Source organism: Anopheles cruzii, chromosome 2, assembly GCF_943734635.1.
Source record: "Anopheles cruzii chromosome 2, idAnoCruzAS_RS32_06, whole genome shotgun sequence".
Classification (NCBI taxonomy): Eukaryota; Metazoa; Arthropoda; class Insecta; order Diptera; family Culicidae; genus Anopheles; species Anopheles cruzii.
Genome location: NC_069144.1, coordinates 37,954,124 through 37,975,252, shown reverse-complemented (window position 1 = coordinate 37,975,252; position 21,129 = coordinate 37,954,124). Strand labels below are relative to the sequence as shown.

Here is a 21,129-nt window from a genome sequence, read left to right as displayed (position 1 = left end):
ACGAGGTCAGACGATCGCAAAATGATTAGCCGCTGCTGCGTTGTAATGCGCGCGGAGAACTAACGGAGAATTCAAACTGCAAAACGCATTACTTATAGATATATACACTATATACATATTATACATGAAAGCATTACACAATGGTATAAGTTCATTGAAACGCGAAGCACATAATATGAATCGGGGAATCGGGGACTAGGAGCGGAAAGAGCAGCGGACAAACTGCAAGAACCACTGAAGCGCGCGTCATGCTTGGGATGTAATAATAATCCCCCCGAAAACTTGTACTTTATCATCCCTCCCTGTAAGAAGCGGTGTAGACAGAAAAAATGCCCTCTAAAAGGACACAGCGGCTACGCGCTTATCGCGCGCAATGATGGGAGAAAATCTGGTGACGTGTGGGGCGTAATCTGAAACTATTATGAAGTAACGTCAACGTCATTCAAAACTCGATCGTGAAAATCAAGTAAACGAAGCAAAATAAAACAAACGAATACTGTATCATTGTACACTGAAATAAAAACAAAACATAATATCAACAAACGCGACCTCCGCATAGGTTTTTCATTAATCTTTCCGAACGAGAACTCGAGAGCTTTTACCATAGAAGGGCCCGCAAAGCTTCGCCCGTTCCGTCCCGTCGGAAGCTTTCGCCAGTGCCTACCAGACCGAAATATCTTACCCACGTGTTCCGGAACGAAAGCAAAACGAAAGTGCCACGTGTTACATACACTAGTTAATTGTCTTTATTAATCATTAATTATATATTCTCTGTTCATTATTATCTATACTTTATAATCGCTTTATCCCGCCGTTTTGTCCACCAACTAGTCGCGGCCCCGGTTACGTCCAATCCGTCTCTCTTACGCGTCTTCTCGTCTGTTCTTTCGTTTCGTTCTTTCAATTTTCGATTGTTGTCTGTTTCTCTACCCTTTCTCATCTTCCTTTTACCACATATAGTTTTGTGTCTTTTTTGGTAACTTTTATGATTGCCCATCTGCGACGCATTTGACCCCTCTTAGGGTGGTTGGTGGACCAATGGTGCTGACGTGACGTTACGCGCGCGATCGCGGTGTGTCTGGTGTTACTCTGGATGAGTTCGGTGCTCTACCGACCGCCCCCCCAAACCCCGTCCCGTTCGTCCGAGCAAACCGCGCAAACGAGCCATCAAACAAGCCACCAAGCGGCCACTATATCAAGGGGCTATAAGTATAGATAACAATGAAGCACGTGTACATGTTTTTGTGGTTTTTTGCTCGTTTTGTTCTTTGTAGTTCTTTCCTTTGTTTGTGTTTTTACAATTTTCAAAGCTATGTATATATATATGTATTTATATGTTGTTTGTTTTTACTTGTGTGTTGCTTCCGCTTTTCTTGCCGCCCTTATTTGTTCCTGTTCCATTAGTTTCATCACCTTCGTTCCTTCGTTCATTTTTTGCAGTTAATGATTTTGCGTGCAGCCGTTCCGTTCCGTTTCGTTTTCGTTTCCGTTTCCGTTTCCTGTTTCTTCCCATTCAATGCAATGTGTGTGTGTTTGTGAAGTTTTCGTTTTCAATCCATTCATTTAATTTTCTTTGTTTTGTGTTTGTGACTAGACGGGGGAAGGATTATGTTTGGATGAGTTACAATTCGTTTTGCTCTTCTGCGCTCTTTTCGCCTTTTCCATTACTCAGATCTGCAGATTACGCGATCACCATACGATCGCTTCATACGCTGCTTATGCGCTCATGTAGCGTGTTTTATCGATTTTTTTGTTTTGCTTTATTGTAATTACTATATGTACCTGGTTGTCCTTTTTTGCTATGAGAGATTCTTCGTGCACGACGTGATTTTCCCTTTTCTTTGTCGTTCACATTTCCGTTCGCCGTCGCTTTCCTAGTGTGTGATCTGCGAAGTGACCCGGATCAGTGAATACGAACGAATTGAAGTGTGTGAATTAGCCATTGTGATGTGTCGGTGTGAATCGTGTCCATCAATGCAATGGTTTGGTTTCTTCTGTTTGGTTTGCAATTAAGTATAACTTTAAGTGTATAATCTCTTGGGTATTATCTCGTTCCTGTTCGTCGTTCTGTCCCGGGCTGCCGTCCCTACATTCGCAATGATTTTAAGTGTTAGTTTTCGTTTTTAACTATATTATACTTGGATACTAGTAGTGTTTGCTTCGCACGCTTTTGCTCGCTGTCGCTGCTTTTCTCTGCACTTGAAAATGAAAACTAATTTTACGCTTGTTTTACCCTTTTGTTTCACACCGTTGAAATTGAGTTTAGATGACCTGTCCTGTTCGCGAGTGTGATGTGCTGCTGTGTGGTGGTGTGCATGATGTGGGATCTCATTTCTTTATTTCTATTTTATTTGAACTAGCAATTTCTATGTTTAACTCTTATGTCTGCGAATGGTTAAGTTTTCTTTTTCTCTTTTTCTTTTGGTTTGTGTTTTCTCTTCCCCTTCATTAGGCTGTCGGTTTCACTTTTGCAAACTTCCGATTAAACGGACCATTAAAGGAAAAAAAAGGTCGGGAAAAATGAAACATGTGCGCCAATGATGGACGTTGGAAGCGCATTAACGACCGGTCACAACGTGGGTTTACATTTCTTTCGAACAACGGGCTTCTCTGGGCCGACCCCGAACAGTGCGCCACGTGGTTTTCGAGCAACAACATTGGTCTCGTTTTTTGCCATTGAAATGATTCTATTTATTTTTGCATAGATTTCAAACTTTTCAGACACTCAGAGTGGTAATGTTTACTAGTTTCGTTGCATGCGCTCAGAATGGTGAACTGTCGCGTACCGCGGATCGCGCGTTTGAGTTGTTTGTTACTGAGGATTTGTATTGCCACTCGGTGGCTGCTTCATGGCCGATGACTAGCGAAGCTGAGCGAACTCGAAGGTTAGGTTATTCTGTTAATCATCAAACCTGAACCCACAGAGGGGTACCCTCTAGTAGGTCGATGAACATAGAACACTCCACAAGGACTTCTGAACTGAAGAGTCTGAATAGTGCAAAATAATTGTTTTTCAATTTTCTTCGAAGTACGAGGTGTGATCAATAATTTTCGCGACATTTGAATTTTCTTGGGCTACGTATATCCGATTTTCGATTTTTTTGTGGAGTTAGGTTACTACACATGTCAGTAACTCATGGTGAAATGTTCGGCCATTTTGAGTAATCAGTCAGTTTTTGACAGCTGTTTTGCTTGGACGTGTTTTGGCTCATCGTCGATTTTTTTGCACTCCAAAAGTAATTGACCACGAAGCTGTAATTTGAGTTTTGGAAAAAGGAAAAAACAGGAAAAAGTTACAGGGGGCCAAATCTAGAGAATACGGTAGCTTTGGCATCATTAGTGTGTTGTTTTGGCTAAAAATTCGCGCAGAAACCACGATGTGTGAGGAGGGGCGCGACAACCAATTTCGGGTTTCCCAAAAATTCGGGCATTCTTAACGGATTGCTTCGGACGAATTGCGCATAACTTGCAGGAAATATTCTTTATTGACCATTCTATCCTCTGGCAACAACTCATAATGCACCACGACCATGCAATCGAAGAAAATTGTAAGCAAAACTGTTCACATTTGTCCAAACTTGGCTTTTGGAAGTTCACATCTTCTCGGACCTCTGACAAAATTTTGAACTACCGATAAGCAATGCTTTTGGTCTTAAAAGCTTCACCATGAGTCACAGCCAACATTTCGATTGCGTCCGAGCTCTTAATTTCGTTTTTCACACCGAATTTGATAAAGATTCTTTGCCATCCATTTTTTGGAAGAGACAAAAATCGACGATGAGCCAAAACACGTCCAAGCAAAACAGCTGTCAAAAATTGACTGATTACTCAAAATGGCCGAACTTTTCACCATAAGTTACTGACATGTGTAGTAACCTAACTCCACAAAAAAATCGAAAATCGGATATACGTAGCCCGAGAAAATTCAAATGTCGCGAAAATTATTGATCAGCCCTCGTACACAAGAGAATAATAAAGGACGCCATGTTCGCTGCAACTGTTCCCAGGTGCAATCTAGTGGTTGCTAGTGGTTACCATCTGACAACTCTTTCGTTTCGTCTGCCCGCCAACCGAGAAGCCCGTAAGATTCTTCGTCTTCTGCTAATAATGTGTCTCCCTATTTTAGTCTGCATGATTTCTTTTAGATTTCTTTCTTCGGAATGTGTGAGAAATATTCCGACTGTAACAGCAACATCAGCAGCAGCAGCAGCACCAGCGATGACCGAGACGACGACACACACCTAGCGACTATCGATCTTCACTAGTCGAGTAGTAGAGTTCACGGCGATCCGCCCGTTTAGTTCTTGATCAGCGGCAAACCACCACCGCCGGTCAGTAGCGAGGTGACGTCCTGTACTAGGGCCGCCGGAGCGGCCGGTTGAGCCGGTGGTGCGGCCGGCATCTGTTGCATCGGCATCTGCTGCATCGGCTGCCCTCCCATCATCATCATCGGTTGCTGCGGTTGGTCTGCGGGCATGAATTTCGCTGTTCGCCGGAAAGGAAGAGGAAAACGCATCGCGCACCGTCAATAAAAACGTAATGGATGTCGAAGTAGCGCCCCTGGTGACGTTTGGAATTGAAACTGGGGGATAGGGTGTGGGGAATGGGCTCGACTGACGTCACCAGAACGCGTTAGGATATTCGGTAGGGATATTCTAACATTCAGCACAAACACACACACGCACCATACGCATACATACGACAGGAATACTACTCATCGATCACTCACACACGCACAAGCTCAATATACTGTATCGAGGACATTACAAACCATTCGGAACTCCACACACGAAAATCGGTATTCCGGCCCGGTTCGATTGGGAGTGCCGCCAGAGGGCGCCACCGCTTGGCGGCATTAAAGAAGGCTTAGTATTTTAGCTATGGTTACTACGTTTCATCTCCAGGCAGTCGCTCCATCGAACCGGGTCGAACACGCCGAGTGTTTGCTGTACACAGTGTGGGTCCACTCACGTTACAAACCGACCAACAAATGGCTAAACGGCTACTGGTGCGCTAAGAATGTACAACCCACCGCGCAACACCCACATTACCAACGGTCAAGCAGAGAGAGCATTGTAGGCATAGTTACGGGAGACAGAGGCAGAGCGTCCGCGATCCGGGAACCCGGAAGAACGATCGTACGACCCACGAGACGTTACGGGGGGGGGGGATGGAAACGCTATACACAACGGCCAAAGAGATGATACTACACCAAACACCCAGACCCAGCAGAGACCCAGAGAGGACAGAGAACAGTGGCAAGACAGAAAAATAGAGAGAGAGCGACAGAGAGAGGAAGAGAGAGCGAGAGAACAATGTGGTGTTCCCGAGGACGATCAAGAAGGATCATTCCGCCTTCGAAAGGTGTCGTCTGTTACCTACTTGACTTTGCTGCTGAGTTTGCCTCGTTTCATGTCATTGTTTCTGTTCTGTTTCGTATTTTATTATGTTTTTGTTTTTGTTTTCGTTTTGTGAACGTTCCAAACTAATCGCACTGGCAGTTACATGTTTCGTGGACTGTGACTATATGCTGTGTCTTTTGCATAAAAAATGGATAAAAGTAGTAGTTAACGTTTAAGAAATGAAGAAACAAACTGTAAGAGAAAAAGATAGTAGAAACCAGAGAGGAGAATCAACGCTACATCGTAAACACAAGAAAACTGAAACAAAAAGTAGTTTGAGAGTAGGAAACGAAGAGCGAAAAAGAAAGAGTGTTAAAGTTAAAAGATATACTAGGGGTGTGCATTGAGAATCGGAATGTTAAAAAGATGGCTGTACCTGCCGATTGGGACTTCCCAGTTTTGCTGTTCATTCATCATTACCTTGTTTTGACATCAGGTAAATGAGTCCAGGTCGAAAAAAAATATATTTCGGTTTGCAACCCATCATTTAAGGGGTTAAACTATGTCAACTTTTGTGCCCGAAAATGACGGTTTGCGGGGATTATTATTTTTCTGCTCCTCTTGAAGCAAACTGCTTCGGAATTGCACCAAATGCTTGTCGGGACTTGGTTTTGGAAGATCGCTGTGCTTTGAGTGGTTTAAAAAACTTCAAAATGGCGATTTTGACTTAACAAAAAAAGCGTCGAAGGACTCCAAAAAACGGACTTTCTGATGGGGCAGAAAGGTGTGGTGTTTCACAAGCTCCTAAAACCTGATGGAAACGTTAATTCCGATCGCTACTGACAACAAATGATCAATTCGAACCATGCATTGATCGAAAAACGACCAAAATGCAATTCTACTGGGTTCCAATGGGGGCGCCTGGTGGCCCGTGGAATCAAGCACCAGGCCCCCCAAAAAACAAAACAGTTTCAGGATACTATCAAATCACTTGGATGGGAGCTGCTATCCCTCCCCGCGTTATTCACTAGACTTGGCTCTTTCCGAATATCATTCATTTTCATCGATGGGACACGTATTGGCTGAGCAGCTCTTCGTTTTCTACGAAGAAGTCGAAATGGGAAGACTAATTAGTTTACTTAAAAAACCGAAGAATTATTTCCTCTGGGAATCCATGATTTAGCAGAGAGATAGGAGAAATGTATAGCTAGCAATGGCACATACTTTGAACAATGTAGAAAATCGCATTCAAATTTTATAAACATTTTTGTGTGATTCCGGCATTCCGATTCTCAATGCACACCCCTAGTAGATAAAGAAGAACGAAACGATAGCCGTTTCGAAGGAAACAGTGAGATGAACAAGAGGGAAAAATGGCATAAAACATTTTGTTATCGGTGGTTCTGTAGTATTAGTCTGGGTGGGTGTAGGCTGAATGTTTCGAATTTTGTGATTGCCGAACAAACAATTGTTTGCTTGTAACAATTTCGATCCAGCAACTCCAGCTTGTGTGGCTGTTTGTTTGTTTCCTGCGAAATCGTGCGAATGAATGCCGGTTGTTTGTTTGTTCGTTTTTCAACTGTTTTTCGAGCGAAACTGATCTACTAGAACCGTTACCGTCATGCAAAGAAGGAGCCGAAGGAGCGTTTCGGTTTAGTTTAGAGGTTGGTTTTAGTTACGCCAAACATGTAGCTCCTCCTGGTGGAGGAGATTCTAGTCGGTCATGCTAACAGACTAACAGATTAGTAAGCTACAATTATCTACATTACGCTGTGCTGGGACCGACCATTCGATCATCTATCGTAAGAGTTATGATAGAGGATAGCAACCGATAGGTACGAAGCAAAACGTAGCTTAACTGAAAAGATGCAAATGATGAATAGAGAACCAATAGTAAAGCATAGTTAAGGTGGAAAGTTGCTAGACTAACTAAACATAGCAACACTAGTCCTATTCGTCCCAAAACAGTCACCGGAACCAGATCACAGACCAGCATCGGGAACAATAGCTCGTGGGTGCGCTGACTAAATTCATTCTCTGGTGGTGCAATGGCGGCTAGGGACATTAAAGGATGGAAGCAGAAGGTGATGCTGGTCGTGGTCCGGCAGTGTCCTACGGTTTTACTACAACGTGTAGTGCTCTAGCGATTTCTACATGCTCTCTGGCTACTGCTACCAAGAACGGGAAGGTGTAGTAGGCTAGGCACAGTACACAGCCACAGTGCGGTTAGACAGAGCAGCGCCAACACACACAATGATGTTACTCCTACAGATGGCAAGACTTCACGCGCGCGGTGGCGCAATGTTTTTGCGGGAGGGATTTAACTAAATCAAGTCAAACTCAGGCTAACAGGTTCAGTTTGCTCTCACCGTTCCGCGGCGTGTCGCACCGTGACGGGTCGGTTCAAAGGGTTTTCTCTCGCCGTTCCGACCTCTTCCGAAAGCCACCTCCAAAATCGAATCTCGTTACGGGCGCGGTCTCGAAGAACGTTGTGGTCGTTGAGCGTGTGAATTTGTTTTCTTTGATTTTTTTTTTGAGATTGTTTTTGCCTAAACATGGCCACCATTTCGCTCCGGTTTCCTCCGGGTGGTTCGGTTTCGATGGTGGATCTTCAATTTTGATGCGCACGCCATTCGATGTGACTAATGTTTGCTTCGCCCCGTTTCTCTCTCTCAATTCACACAACGCACTCCGATTGTAATACTTGTAAGGGTTTTAGCTGTTGGGGCTTTATGGTTCACCCGCTTCGTCGGATATGAGGATTACGGATTACGGATACTGAAACGAAGATCACCCTCGCGGGTGCGCAACTCTGCTCCACGAGAACCCGTCCTTGAACGTGGCGCAGGGAAGGGCGGTAACGAATAATAATCTTCCCACGGCCACGGCCTCCTCAAAAGCTGGTTCCCGAAAATGGCAAGGAGCTGAAGAAACGGAATTCGAAGGACCTTTTGCAACCCCCCTGGGTGATCGAGCGCAGGATGTGATGGCTTTATGGGCGATCATAACGATGACGATGACGACCACGACGACGACGACTGCGGCTCTGGTGTCGTTTTACTTCTCTGTTTTAGCTTTAGATTGTATCTGGTTGGGATTATGCTTGATTTTATGGGATAATGCGCGCTATGCGGGGATCCTGCTCTCGGCTCTTTCTGCTGGAATGCTGGTCGCGAGCTTAATTTCTTGCTGCAAGATTTGATGGGATGTAGTTTGAGGGGGGCGAAAAACACGAGAATGAAAAAGAGAAAAAAGAAGAAAAAAACAAAAAGAGAAAGCTTATGAAATACACACACACGCGCGGCACGGTACATCATATCAAAGTTGGCACACTCCAGAGGGGCCCAGAGCCATCGGCGGGGCGTCGTCGATAATTTGACGTCTGGTGTTTTGTATAAAACTACGGAACTCCATAGCAGGGCTGAATAGACACAAAGAAAGGGACTACAGACCACACTTTTGGCGGCACACGGAAATACGACATCGACACCGACTTGAACGACAGATCATTCAGCTCACTCAAAAGCAGCGCCGCGAATGGCTAGTCCGCTCGGTAGAGCTCGATAGAGTTCGGTGGAGTCCGAAGGCCTCGACAAACATGGACTACAGAGAAGCAAAAGCTCACGGCACGGCACGGCAAAAGGACCTGTGCGGCCCTGTGGTTTGTAACTCTACCTTTATCCGGTTCCAAAGTGCAGGGGTTGCGGTGCTTTTCTTCTAACCTAAACTAAGAATGTGTTCCCGAGAACCAAGGAGGTGGCACTGTGAAAAAGGTGGCTTAAACGCAAAAGTGCCAATCTATGGTTCATCTCCGGAGTACTATCGTGTGACTGTGTGTAGCATTTTTAATCTTATGACCATTCGTGGCTCTTTATAATCGAGGCAACATCGTGCCCCCCCGGGCGCCTGGGACCCGTGCGGTTCTACATGTAGTTCGCTAGGGAGTTGAGATGAATGAAACTGTTAATGGGCTGGGCTGGTCAACATCCACCCAGATAGCCCCCGGGGAGACCCACTGCGTTGATTGATTAAACATATCGCATTCGTAATTGGCTAGAAGGCGCACACAACCCACATCGTGGTCGTCGCGTCCGTCGAGTCTGCACGTTCGATCTGCAGTTCTTCACTTACCTACGATAATTGCGACTATAACGAGACCAATGACGCCCATTATTATCATCATCTAGAAGTGGACAAGTTGGCGTGTTAGTAAGTGGGCATTCGGTCAGGAGTGGGCCTCCCAAAAAGGGACTTACTTTTAGGTTCTGTAGCCAGAATTTCCTCTTCAACTTGCCCGCCTGCTGTTCGAACTGTGACGCCCCTTGCTGCAGCGCATCGGCTCGGTCGTCCAGCTCCGACAGCTTCTGATCTCTTTCCAGCACCTTCTCGACGTTCGTCTTCATGATATCCACAACCTGCGGAAGGGGGGTGCGAGTGTGTTAAGGACGTCCGGTCCACACTTTGCCAGTAATCGCTGTGGCTGTGCGATTTGTCACTAACCTCATCGACCTGTGCCTGCGTCTGCTGGAGCCGCTTCTGTGCCGCAATCTGCTGCGGAGTTCTGGGTCCGCCGACGATCCCATCTGCTCCCGCTTCGCCTCCCGCTGCCGCTCCCGGCGCAAGTCCATCTGGGGCCGACCTGCGGAGTTGGTGATCATGATGGAAGACAGAGAGTGTCGAAAAAGAGTGGACAAGAAAATTAGTGTCTCGCAAACGCAAACCTCCATTCTGACCATTTGCGGGTCAGTGCATCGCTCCGGAAGCGGTAACAAGGTAAAGTAAACAGTAAACCAATAGAGCAAAACCCTGTCGAATACTTCCTGATGAAGGTCCGAAAACCTGCGGTTGTCCGACCTGCGTCATCGGTGCGGGCCACCAGGCCCATATCATGTAGTTCTAAAATGTGGCCCCTCAATTAGCGGAGGCCAACTGGAACTGATTAGTGTAGATCGAAGAACGTAATATAACAAGAGGTAACTAGAACAGGTGTAAGTATGGACAGCAAAAAAACTGGAAACAAAACCGACGAAGCTGTTGCGCGAAGGGGGTTGTTCAATGACGAATGATGCCCAATGGTGTGATTTTGGTTTCGAATTTGAGCAGCAAGGAAGTAATCGCTTCAGCGCCGTTTCGAGGTCCTGTTTTTAGGTCAAACGGCAGCACAAGTCGAGCGATTTGTTGCCTTCCATTGAACAACCCTCGAGTTAGTGAAGAAAGAAGCGTGTGACGGCTCTGTAGCTGTACGTTACCTGCTGATGTTGTGTGGTGGTCTGTGTAGGGTGTGTATTTTGTATGTTAATCACGAGTGAACACGAGTCACCGAGTTGAATTCCACGAATTAGGTGATGATAAAGGTAGTGGCACGGCCACTAGCTGGATATAAAAAGGAGCGAAACAGACGAGTCCCAAATGAAGGACCCACAGAGCACCAGCGCCATTCCTTGGAGGCATTTAATAATGGTTCGCTGGCCTCGGTGTTTCCGGATTGCACCAGTACGGCCGTCCCGGTTAACAACAAGCATTGTGTGCCGCGAGGCCGTCACAAAATGCAAAGAAATCAATAGATCACAGCGAACGGGGCTGGAGCGCGCATGCGTCGGGCTTCCGACCGTCCATCCGACCGCCCAACGGTGACCAGTGATCGAAAATGGACCAAAAGAAGGCGCCTACCGGAAGTAGTGACACGTGGCGAGCAGCGCCTCTCGTTGTCACGACAATCGAAAAGGATTTATACGCAACCGAGGTATTCGAGTGTATCGTTTTGTAAACATGTTAATGAGAGTACGCGGCCATTTCTTCTGCATGTTGTGGTGGGCCAAAGGAAAGCCGTCTAATGGTCGAAGCTGAAACACATGCACTTGGCCAAAAAGGGCTCAACAACAATGCGAGCTATTCTATGCGAGAACGTAAATTCGTTAACCCAACGACAACGAAAACGTTATTGAAAACCAAAGGAAAAGGAAACGAAATAAACGAAGAAACATTGTAACATATCGATGAACAATAGTGTATTATTCTACTGCTTCGGGCGAGCGTTTGTAAGCTTCAAAGAAGCGAAATGAAAAGCGAGAAACTTAAACGGCCTACAACAAGGATGAATATTGTTTTCCGGGGCTGTAAAATGACACTTTTGCGTATCGACGCCATTATTTAGCCTCTCCGCTAACGCCTCGCGCCATGCTTTAACAAACGGACGAACTGTTTCACTTACTCTGTGGCCTGCTGTTCTCCGCTCATCTGTACAGTGTTGTTGTGTAAGCGGTGTGGTTCATGTTTTATTGTTTTTTGTTGTTGTTGTGGTTATCGGTGTTTCGGGTATTTGTAAGAACAAAGAACAGCACATTATTGAGCATTGACACACTGTGAATCGCATACTGTTACGATTTCTGATTAATGTGAGAAGAGTTTCAATATGCAATAAGTACATTACTTCACGTCAAATGAAACGGAAGAAATAAAGAAACAACGAAAGAAACTGTTAAATGTAATCAAATTTTAATTTAATTCAATAAAAGAAATTGATAATCATCATAATAAGCAAATGCAGTTTAACTACTGAACTGCTATTGAATAATAGTTGGTTTTTGTGTTAATTTTTAACAGTTGTGTTGTTTGTAGATTGATTTTTGATTGAATAAAGTAATTTTTCTTCTTCGTAATACCGTATCCTAACTGAATTTTGAATCCGACCCAACACCCACCTAGTGACCTCTGGTGGTGATGAGCGAAAACACTGACGTAATGGCGGCCAATGCGTGCGAAAGAGCGCGCGCTATGTCGCCCGCAGTTTGCTTTGTTAAACCCGGTCCACACGCTACGATTTCACTGCTACTTTAGTGCAAGTGCAATCCCACTGCCACAGACCAATCGCAATGTGTGAACAGCGAAATTGCATCGACTTTTGTCGTTGTTGGCCATCGCCACAGTTTTAGAAAATTAAAGCAGGCGAGTATTAATTAATTAATGGCGAATGGTTTGACATGTTAATGCGTGAGTTTTTTCGCGGAATTTATCGAAATTTAATCATTACTTCGCTTTAAAAGCCATTTCCTCGACCACTGTGACCGATAAGTGAGCACAACGTATCGGGTTTGCGATACAAATCGTAATTAAATCGTAGCGTGTGGCCTTACTAGCTGCTGTCACACACATACCCTCTCGCACGGACAGCCGTTCCCCACCAATACCAACCGACCGTGCGCGCGGCCATGACAAAAGTTCCCCATGTTTGGCATTGGATGGAGCAGAGCAAAAGTGAGTCGCAGCAGACAAAACAAATTACTAGTTCAAAATCAACGGAACCGCGAGCACATCGATTCGTTCTCCTTCGTTATCCCTGTCGTCTCTTTGTGTTTTCCATTGCAACTGCGACACAGCAGGCAGCGCGATAAGCCATCACAACACCGGAAAGTGTGACCAGAAAAAAGTGCGAAAGTGCCAACAACACAGCGCGTTCTAGAAAAACTGCCGTAAAATGTCGGACGATTACGACAAGTACGATCTCGAGATGGAGAAGCACGTCCACTCGGGGCACAGCGGCAAGCAGCGCAGCAAGAAGGAAGCGAGCGACCACACGAACCACCACGACCCGAGCGGCCATTCGCGCAAGATAGTGGACAAGCTGAAAAACACGGAAGCGAAGAAGAAGCAGCCAGCCGCGAAGTAAACGCGAGCGCGACCAGAATCCAATCCCCCTTTTTCGCCTCCCATCGGCCCCACGGACGACGGCTCCGCACGTCACGCGCTCAGGTGGTGTCCGGGGATTGGATTGTGGGGGGGTAGGCAAAGGAGCAGGCGCAGGGGTCAGTTAGAACAGCTGGCCTAAGACCCACTGCCTAGAGCTGGTCGGCTGGGAAAACAAGCTGATGGATCCTGGTGGTCTGTCTGCAGTGGGAATTTAGAATGTGATGGGCGATATCGATTGCCCCGCGCCCCTCCACTGCACTGGTTCTCCGCCCGGCCTCCTCCTTAGGCAGTCGCCCCCCGTCGTCGTCCGTCCGTCGTGCGAAGCGATGCGTATCATTTTCTGAGTGTATGATTATGCGATTTGTGTGATTAACTATAAGTTGTAACGGTTTTTAAAAAGTAATAATGATAATAATAAAGGTCTCTTATCAACCAAGCCCCACCATCCCCACCACCACACCACAGTCTCTGTGAGGATCTTGTTACCGAAACCTTTCTTCGCTGTTCTTTGTGTCTTCTTCTTCCTCTTCGTCTATGCTCTTTATGCTCGTTTTGCCGTTGTTTACCAACTGCGATACTGCGCCGCAACAACAACAGCAAGGCCTATCACACACGACGGCGATGGGTGGCGCGAGTCACCTTGTTTTCTAGCTTCCACACGCAGCTTGTTACTTTTCTTCGGCGCCGGCAAACATTTCGAAATGCGCGAATGGTTCGTGTGTGTGTGGTGCGCACGGTAACGAAAATAAAAATCGAATCGCTTCGCGCGCAAGAATTGCATCGTCCGTCAGCATATTTTACGTTCGCTCCGTCGCCCGAAACAAGGTACTAAGTCTTCGAAGCCGAAAAGGCTACACAATTCGGCTGATAACGGGTATCGCATTACGGTGGCCTATTTTATTACACAATACTTTGTGTTTCCCTATTTTGCCCTTTATCAGCTGCATTTTATAGAGGCACCGCGAGAGTAGGGCACTCCCGGGTTCTTTTCCGATTCGCTGATAATGATTTCAACAACATCACGTCCTATTTGCGGGAACAACTGACTGCGGGGTAAAAAGCTCCGCGAAAGCTTTCGGTTGCCCCGGTGATCGATCGCACAAGGTGAGTAGTAGCAGGCGGTGGGCCGCAGATCACCCGAGACCGAGGCAAAAGGTATGTTGCATTTCTTCAAGCAATTCAATTTTTACCCCTTTTAGGCGCATGGACGGTTTAGGATTTCTCACTTCCCACGGTGCATTCCGACGGTGTGACATGTGTCCGGTGTAGTTTTGCATCGAAATCTGAGCCCTTCCCAGTTGCGACACGGCGCCACACAACGCTGATTGAGCGTTTTGAGGTCGTAAATGAAGCACGTAGGCCTTCGCATCGATATCAGACTTAGGTTTAGGGGGCAGCTATTTTGGGGTCGTCTTTTTTTAGATGCACGCGCCGTGGCGTTCCAGAACAATCGCCACCGATCCCGACTCATAAGAGCGGCGGCCAGGCACAATAAACATAAATGTGATTAGTCGAAAATAGAACATTGTGCCCACATCGAGCAGGATGACGTTTGGGGAATGCGCCACGATAAAATCGGCATTCAAAACACCCAAAAAGACGAACGATTTCTGTATGAGCCTTCTTGCTCATACTGACGCGCGGTGCAGTCGTCGTCACAGAAATGGTGCATCGTCGTTGCACCACAAAGTAGGCAAAGTGTGTGTGTGTGTGCTGCAAAACGCATATCGATGCCGTCGTCTCCACGTTACAAGGCGCTGGCTGCTTGTGTGTGTGCGTGCGTGCGTGTGCGCAGGAGATAGTAACTTCCACCGCATATCGCCTCCAATTCTGCTCCAGTGCATCGTTGCAATTTCGTTGCACCGTTCTTTTCTCTTCGTACCGAGCCACCGAGCGCGGAGTTTTCAGTTCGTCATTAAACACACCGGGCAACAAGGAAACTCCATTTGCATCCCATCCGCTAGTCTTTTATCGATTCACAATCGTCCGTCCGTCCGTCGTGTGACTAATGTTTCTCACACACGCGTTTCGATCTGAGCGAGATAGAAGTAGGCAATGGAAAATTTTCCCTTGCATTGCAGAAGCGAGCTTTCACCCGCCACACACACACCACCACCGAGTGAAATCGATGTGAAGGCGAACAGCTTGCAGCGAGCCTTGCGTACAACTTGCACAGGATACAGTGAGTGTTGCGCTCACGCACACTAGCGTGCTGAGTGGGCATCGAAGGAGCTCATTTTCTCACTTCCCTCGCCCCTCCCCCTGGGTGGTGCTGATGGAAAATCCGATACATTAGGGGCCATTCAAAGATAAGCGTTATCTTGCGGGTTGTCGTATTTTTAGAACAAAGTAACCACACCAACACGTCTAGTTGTTGCTAAAGCACACACACACACACAGATAGGACAGGACTGCGATACAGATTCACCAACAAAAAAAGGATATGCTCGGACTCGGAAACCCACTGGACCCCCGGACCCCCTTTTGGGATGGTACGTTTGATCACACAGATGACGCAAAGATGACGATCGATTCGTGTTGCTACGAATCGTAAGGCTTTAAGGGCCCGTGGCGGCCGGCTATACTTACATTTTCGTTTACTCGCTAGTTCGACGACGACGACGACAACGGAACGCGGCTCTCTTTCAGCTGTTGGCTGGTGTTACTCAGGCTTACTGAAGCAGTTTTCCCTTCCAAGCTTCCACTGGTGGGGAGTTTTGGTGTTGCAGGAGCACACTAGCACACAAACATCCGCACACTGAGCTCCACCTCGAGGGTTGCGACAAATTCTTCGCTCTCGTGTCGGCCTTTTGCGTTGGCGTTTGCGTTGGTTGCTGATTCCTCCACTTATCCCACGAGCAATCGACGGCAAACGTCGTCGTCGGTGATCCTTGGGGCAACTTTGGGCTTCGGGTTACACCACCTGCCTCGGCTTCAAACCACTCGGCCTCACGCTTTCAAAACTCGATTCCTCGCCTATTCACGACTCTGCACCACGCTGCACCACGCTGCGGTAGGTGCGGTACTTTCTTAACCTATTCACTCGGTAACGGGAACACTTATTGCGGGTCCTTCCGGACGACGCAACACCGACGGATGGGTAGAAATTAAACTTCACTGTACTTCACAGACGAGGCAAGCTGCTGGCATATGGCTGGCTCTGTGCGGCTTTCGGTTGATCACGCTGCCCACGATCACTGTTCCACTGTGCGCGCGAGGAGCTACAAATAATGCATTCAGAGGCAGAGGTCAAAAATGAGAACAAATTTCGTTCACTCGATGTTTGCGCTACCAAACAGCAGGACGAGAATGCGTCAGTGTGGCCAGGCGAAAGGAAACAAGGGAAAGAAAGAAAAAGTCGAAAACAACGGCATCCTGACTGAGAGAGAGAGAGATGAAGAAAAAGAAGGCGAGAGACAACGGCTCGCGGAGAAGTACTCAGCCTGTTCAGGACTTACCAAGTAGAAAAGTTATCGAGATTGAGAATAAAAGAGAGAAGAATACGAGTAAAATTTCATACAAGAAGATAAAAGTATGGAGCGAGAGAGAGCAAAAAAAGCGTGAAATGTGAGGGAAAGAAGGAGACAAACAGTGATGGGTGGCTCACGAGAGCGGGGTTAAGCTCAGCGCCCCCCCGGGCGGTCCTACTAAACTGGCGACTAAAGGTCACATCTTCGGTCGGGTTCAAAGATAATTTTCCTTTCCTCGGTTTTGTCAACGTTTTCATTGTTAACATCAACTGTTAAATTATTCTGCCAATCGATCTGCCATCTACGTGGAAGGATAATTCTACGGCTCTCGCGGGAAGCAGAATGAGACGGGCCACGGGCGCCCCGAGATGAGCGAGAACTCCTTTTCGCGATTCTCACACTAGAATGAGATTGGCGAAAGAAGTGTTACGCAAAACTGAATCCAAGTGAGCAATGCACTGCAGCTTCGGCTTTTCTTTTGCTTGCTACTGTGCTTTGCGACGACGAACGCGTAACGAGGTGTCCTTCGAAAAGGCGTTTCATCTTGGTGAATGCCGCACACGCATCATCATCAACCGTGCTGTTATCGGATGATATCAAATTCGCAGGTGGGCGCAGACAATGCAGATAAATGTACCGCGACTTGTATCCTGTGTGCGAGCGCATTTGTGTATCTGTGTGTGTGTGTGTGCGTGCAAGAAGGACACCGATACACTGGGGGGCATGTAAAAGAGAAAGCGAGAGAATACTTTTTCGAATCCTCTAAAGAAACCTTTTGGCGCTAGAAGAGTGCCACAGGTTAAACTATTCGTCCCTTTCGCACTGTGGTGACAGTGGTGTGATAAAGAGAGGGAAGCGTTGAGTTTCTTGCTCTTTCACACACGTACACAGAGCCACGCACACACACACTTTCGCTCTGGGAACGGAGCGTAGCAGAAAAGAAAACTTGGTTTGCCCACAAGCCACGTGAACAAATGTGATGAAAAGCTGCCCTGAACTGCCTGACGGTTGCCACCATACGTGGGTGTGTGTGTGTGTGTATCGGGAAATGATTAAAGGTTTTCCAGCTCCAGAATAAAAATCTCCTCCGAAACACGATGACTTCTGATGGGGCAGCGAGTGCTGAGAAAATCTTTGCACAACCTCAGTTCCTTGTCGTTCCTTTTTCGTCGCAGGACACTATAGATTTTCTCTTCCGCGGGTATCACCAAGGCCGTCGATCTTCACACATCACACTTTTCCATGGCCTGCTAGACGTGTTCCACCGTTCGTTTTCGCCATCGCCTGCTGTTAGGCTTGGCTTGACACGCAACCGACGAGAACGGAGCAAAAACCCCTGAAGAACCCCTTTTCCTACTCACACTCGAGGACACACACGCGCGTAGCTGACCACTGACACCTTTACTGGGCCACCCCTTTACTCGTGGGTTTCCTTTGGGGGGAAGTGTGTACAGGGAGAGATGTAGCGAAGAAAAAAAGCACAGAGCGCACTGTGAGGAGACACGCAGCTTGCACCGTGACACACAACCAGTCGGCTTGCCGTTCGATGGCCGTTTGGCCGAGTGGCCCACTGCTCCAGAGTAGGCTCTTCCCGTGGCGTGCTTCCAGCGCATGCGTCTGGCGGCCGAAACCGAACAGGCGGCCAACTGCCAGAACGTGAACACCTTCCAGAGCACCAGAGGCCCTTTCGACTTTTCGCACGCACGAACTATAAAGTCGACACTCCGACTTCCAGGGCGCTTTGGGTCAGATCTCGGCCATTCGGTCGCTCCGGCTGCTATCAATGAGACAGCCGAACCTCATGAATGGGGTTCGATTCATGGAAAAAGCTAACCACGACGGAGGCTACGGAACCGCATCGCGCAAAGCGAATGCTAAAATGAGCTCTTCACATCCACAGCCAACGGCATTCAAAGTCTTTCGTAATGGTGAATTTATTTTTGGTACTTTGAGGCCCATAAAACATTTGCCATTCCGTCCCGTCGGGTTGGATGATCCTTTTTACCGTTTTTTCCTATAGAGCGCGACTACGAAGCACGAGGAACTTATCAATTTAGAGGGTTTCGTAGTGTGTTTCCGGTCTAAAGCTTTCTGTCGCGCCGCTGCCCAGCGACTGTGGAGCTTTTGGGCACTGGGTTTCGTGTGTGTGCCGTGGGAGCAGACAATACAGTCGCAAGTGTTTCCCATGGTACCGTAATTCAAACGCACAACGAACTAAGTAAAATCAGTAAAAAGTAGCCATTGAGCAGTGGTTTTTTTAAGTATGTAAACTGCCCACAAAAGTGCCATCACGGTCCCTTAGCTTGGTTGATTTTATGAACGAAACAGAAAGGAAACCCAATGGAGACGCCTAGCATGTATTGGAGTGGACGCCTGGTCGAAAGAATGGAGACGCCTGGTCGAAATAAAGTTCAAGAAGGTAATCGTGAACGAACGTGATATTTCAGGCCATGAAATCCTGTGGAACGAATCACTACATTGACGAACCAAGCCGATGCCCAAACGCAATCCGCACTTTAGCACCCATTACCTGATCGCGTGGAGTGTTCTGGTTGTTGGGTTTAGTTTTTTGTTTCATGTATAGACTTTATTTTGACTTTCTTTCCAGTTTTCTCTTACATTTAAATACATTTGACATAATTTTCGCTGTTTTTTTTTGTTCTCGATTTTTCGCTCACTTGCACACATCCCACAACCCGCCCCGTCCCTGTCGCGTCCCTCTCAGGCTACCGTACACATGTTATGTATGCTTTCGATCTCGGAAGTTCTGAAGTCGTCGTCGTACGAAGAGATTTGGCTTTGCGTAACGCTTGTCAATCGCTTTTCACAGTGTTTAGCATTGTTTTTTTGCTTCTTCTTTTTCTTTGTTAAGACTTAAGGTGAGTTACTCAGGGGTAGAGTATTCGGTGCCGGTTTGAGAGCACCCAGTGTTTAGTTTACATTTCTTGCCATTACCTTGCTTACCGCACTCGTCACTGATCATTTCGTTACGCACGTACATGAGAGAGTGTACCCTCGCTCTCGCTCTCTCTCTCTCTATATATATATATATATGTATATTGATCAGGTTTTCCTATTCAATATATTTCTTATTGAGTTTTGTTTTTCTTTTAGTTGCCTTTTACTGATTACTCCTTACCCTACATTTAAGTATGTATATGTTTTCATTTATTGTATTTTTCTTCCATTCGTTTTCAGCCTCGCTCTTTTGCTTCACTGCTGTGTTTCGCTTCTCATTATTTTATTTTGTTTAGTTTTCTTAAAATTACAGCCTTTTTATGTGTGTCTGTGTTTTTGTGTGTGTGTATGTGTACTTTTTTCTTTCTTCTCCCCAGCATGTCCTTCGAACTTTTTTTGCTTGTTAGTTCCCACCCACCAGGGAAAGGTAGGAATGGTGGATTAAAAGATAGATGCTGGTGTCCATCCACCTGGCAGCAGGAAGGGCCGATTTGATGTCATTTATTGCTTGCAGTTACCATTGGCTGTGTGTCTCTGGTTTTGTGCTGCCACGGCGATTGGGATTGAAATTATGGCATGTGCAACGCAAACATAGATTGGATTTGGGCCGTTTAGTTGAAAGTGTTTACTGTTGAGCTGTGTCGACAACCGGCACCGTGTACCGCAGAACTGAACCGGAAACAATGGGGAGTTAAAAGTGAAAATGTCTCCTGTACTGCGCTGATCCATTGTTTTGCTTTGTGGCTTCACAGTCACACGCCCAACATTAAAAGTTTGCCACTGTTTTGATTTTTTGTGTCTGGTAATTAGTAAGGTTTTCCTCTCTTCGTACTGCTCTCATTTTACGGTTTGTTGTGTATTCTGTTTGTGTGTGATTTTGTTGCTTGTTGCATTATACTCTTTAGTTGTCTGTCTGTCTCTCTCTCTTTACGCGTATTGCTATATGTTTAGCTTTCTTTTAAAAAGTTTAGATTAAAATAGCCCGACAGTGCAGATTGAGAAGAGATTTTGCTATTTTGCTATGTACGTGTGTGTAAGTGTTGAGATAAGGTGTCAGGCAGCAGCTGCCATGTATACTATTGTTTATTTCTCCTTCGGGGAATGGTTCATCGAAACATCGGTTACCATTTCAAAGCAGAAAGCCGGGTTTGAAAGCGGCCCACAGCGGGAACCGAAAAGCCAATCATTGTGATGCAAAGAAAGGCTCAACATCTGGAGCGTTTTTTATGGTTATTTCTTTTCAATTATCAAAAAAAGCAAAACTAGAATTGGATCTACTCAGAATCTTCAGTTTAGCTTATTGATTTTATGACACAGTCGGTGACCTGTGTGATACCTTTGCCACTATTGTTTCATCAAAAAATCGCTAAGAATAGCCACCTAAACGTTTCCGCCATGCTTTCCTGCTAGAATAGAAGTGTTACTAATTTATTGATTCGAGTAGTAGTATGCCTCAGATAGTGTAAGAGTAGTGAGTGTAAGAAAAGAGGTTTCCATTTGCGCTAATCCAACTTCTGTTTTCTGTTAAGTGTTTTTGCGTTTACGTTAGTTTTATTTAAATGCAGGCGTCGTTAGAGTTAGAGAACGAGGCAAATAGCTGGTGGGCCAGCGAATAATAATTGCATCGGATCAATTGCTCGTGTTAAAATCGGTCTGCCCAACCCAACACATTC

The 21,129-nt window shown here is 46.4% G+C and overlaps 2 protein-coding genes and 1 long non-coding RNA gene across 5 annotated transcripts; 2 read left to right on the top strand and 1 right to left on the bottom strand.

Moving 5' to 3' along the window:
- Nucleotides 1-740: 740 nt before the first annotated feature.
- On the bottom strand, nt 741-18,038 carry LOC128268505 (neuronal synaptobrevin). 3 transcript variants are annotated; one of them, XM_053005622.1, is made up of 7 exons: nt 17,860-18,038; nt 15,618-16,249; nt 11,554-11,579; nt 9,843-9,981; nt 9,599-9,757; nt 9,474-9,525; nt 741-4,485 (listed from the first exon to the last, which is right to left on the bottom strand). In XM_053005622.1, exons 3-7 carry the CDS (start codon nt 11,577-11,579, stop codon nt 4,298-4,300), a joined length of 564 nt encoding a protein of 187 aa, XP_052861582.1. In that variant the 5' UTR covers nt 15,618-16,249; nt 17,860-18,038; the 3' UTR covers nt 741-4,297. The 3 variants fall into 3 exon arrangements, with proteins under 3 accessions (XP_052861582.1, XP_052861583.1, XP_052861584.1); XM_053005624.1 differs by lacking the exon at nt 741-4,485 and adding an exon at nt 7,818-8,531; XM_053005623.1 differs by lacking the exon at nt 11,554-11,579.
- Nucleotides 12,580-13,466, top strand: LOC128268506 (nuclear protein 1). Its single transcript, XM_053005625.1, has one exon. It carries the CDS (start codon nt 12,817-12,819, stop codon nt 13,006-13,008), a length of 192 nt encoding a protein of 63 aa, XP_052861585.1. The 5' UTR covers nt 12,580-12,816; the 3' UTR covers nt 13,009-13,466.
- LOC128268507 (uncharacterized) lies at nt 13,751-14,489 on the top strand. Its single transcript, XR_008269148.1, has 3 exons — nt 13,751-13,853; nt 13,970-14,132; nt 14,228-14,489. It is a non-coding gene; the product is annotated as an uncharacterized LOC128268507 (long non-coding RNA).
- Nucleotides 18,039-21,129: the final 3,091 nt, after the last annotated feature.

What these genes read in the sequence shown, in the direction of transcription:
- LOC128268505 (XM_053005622.1), bottom strand. Translation starts at nt 11,579, where the DNA reads ATGAGCGGAGAACAGCAGGCCACAGA. An exon ending in CGCAGGCACAGGTCGATGAG is followed by an intron (nt 9,758 to 9,842) that starts GTTAGTGACAAA and finishes CCCCTTCCGCAG; the next exon opens with GTTGTGGATATCATGAAGAC. An exon ending in TCTGGCTACAGAACCTAAAA is followed by an intron (nt 9,526 to 9,598) that starts GTAAGTCCCTTT and finishes GTCCACTTCTAG; the next exon opens with ATGATGATAATAATGGGCGT.
- LOC128268506 (XM_053005625.1), top strand. Translation starts at nt 12,817, where the DNA reads ATGTCGGACGATTACGACAAGTACGATCTCGAGATGGAGAAGCACGTC.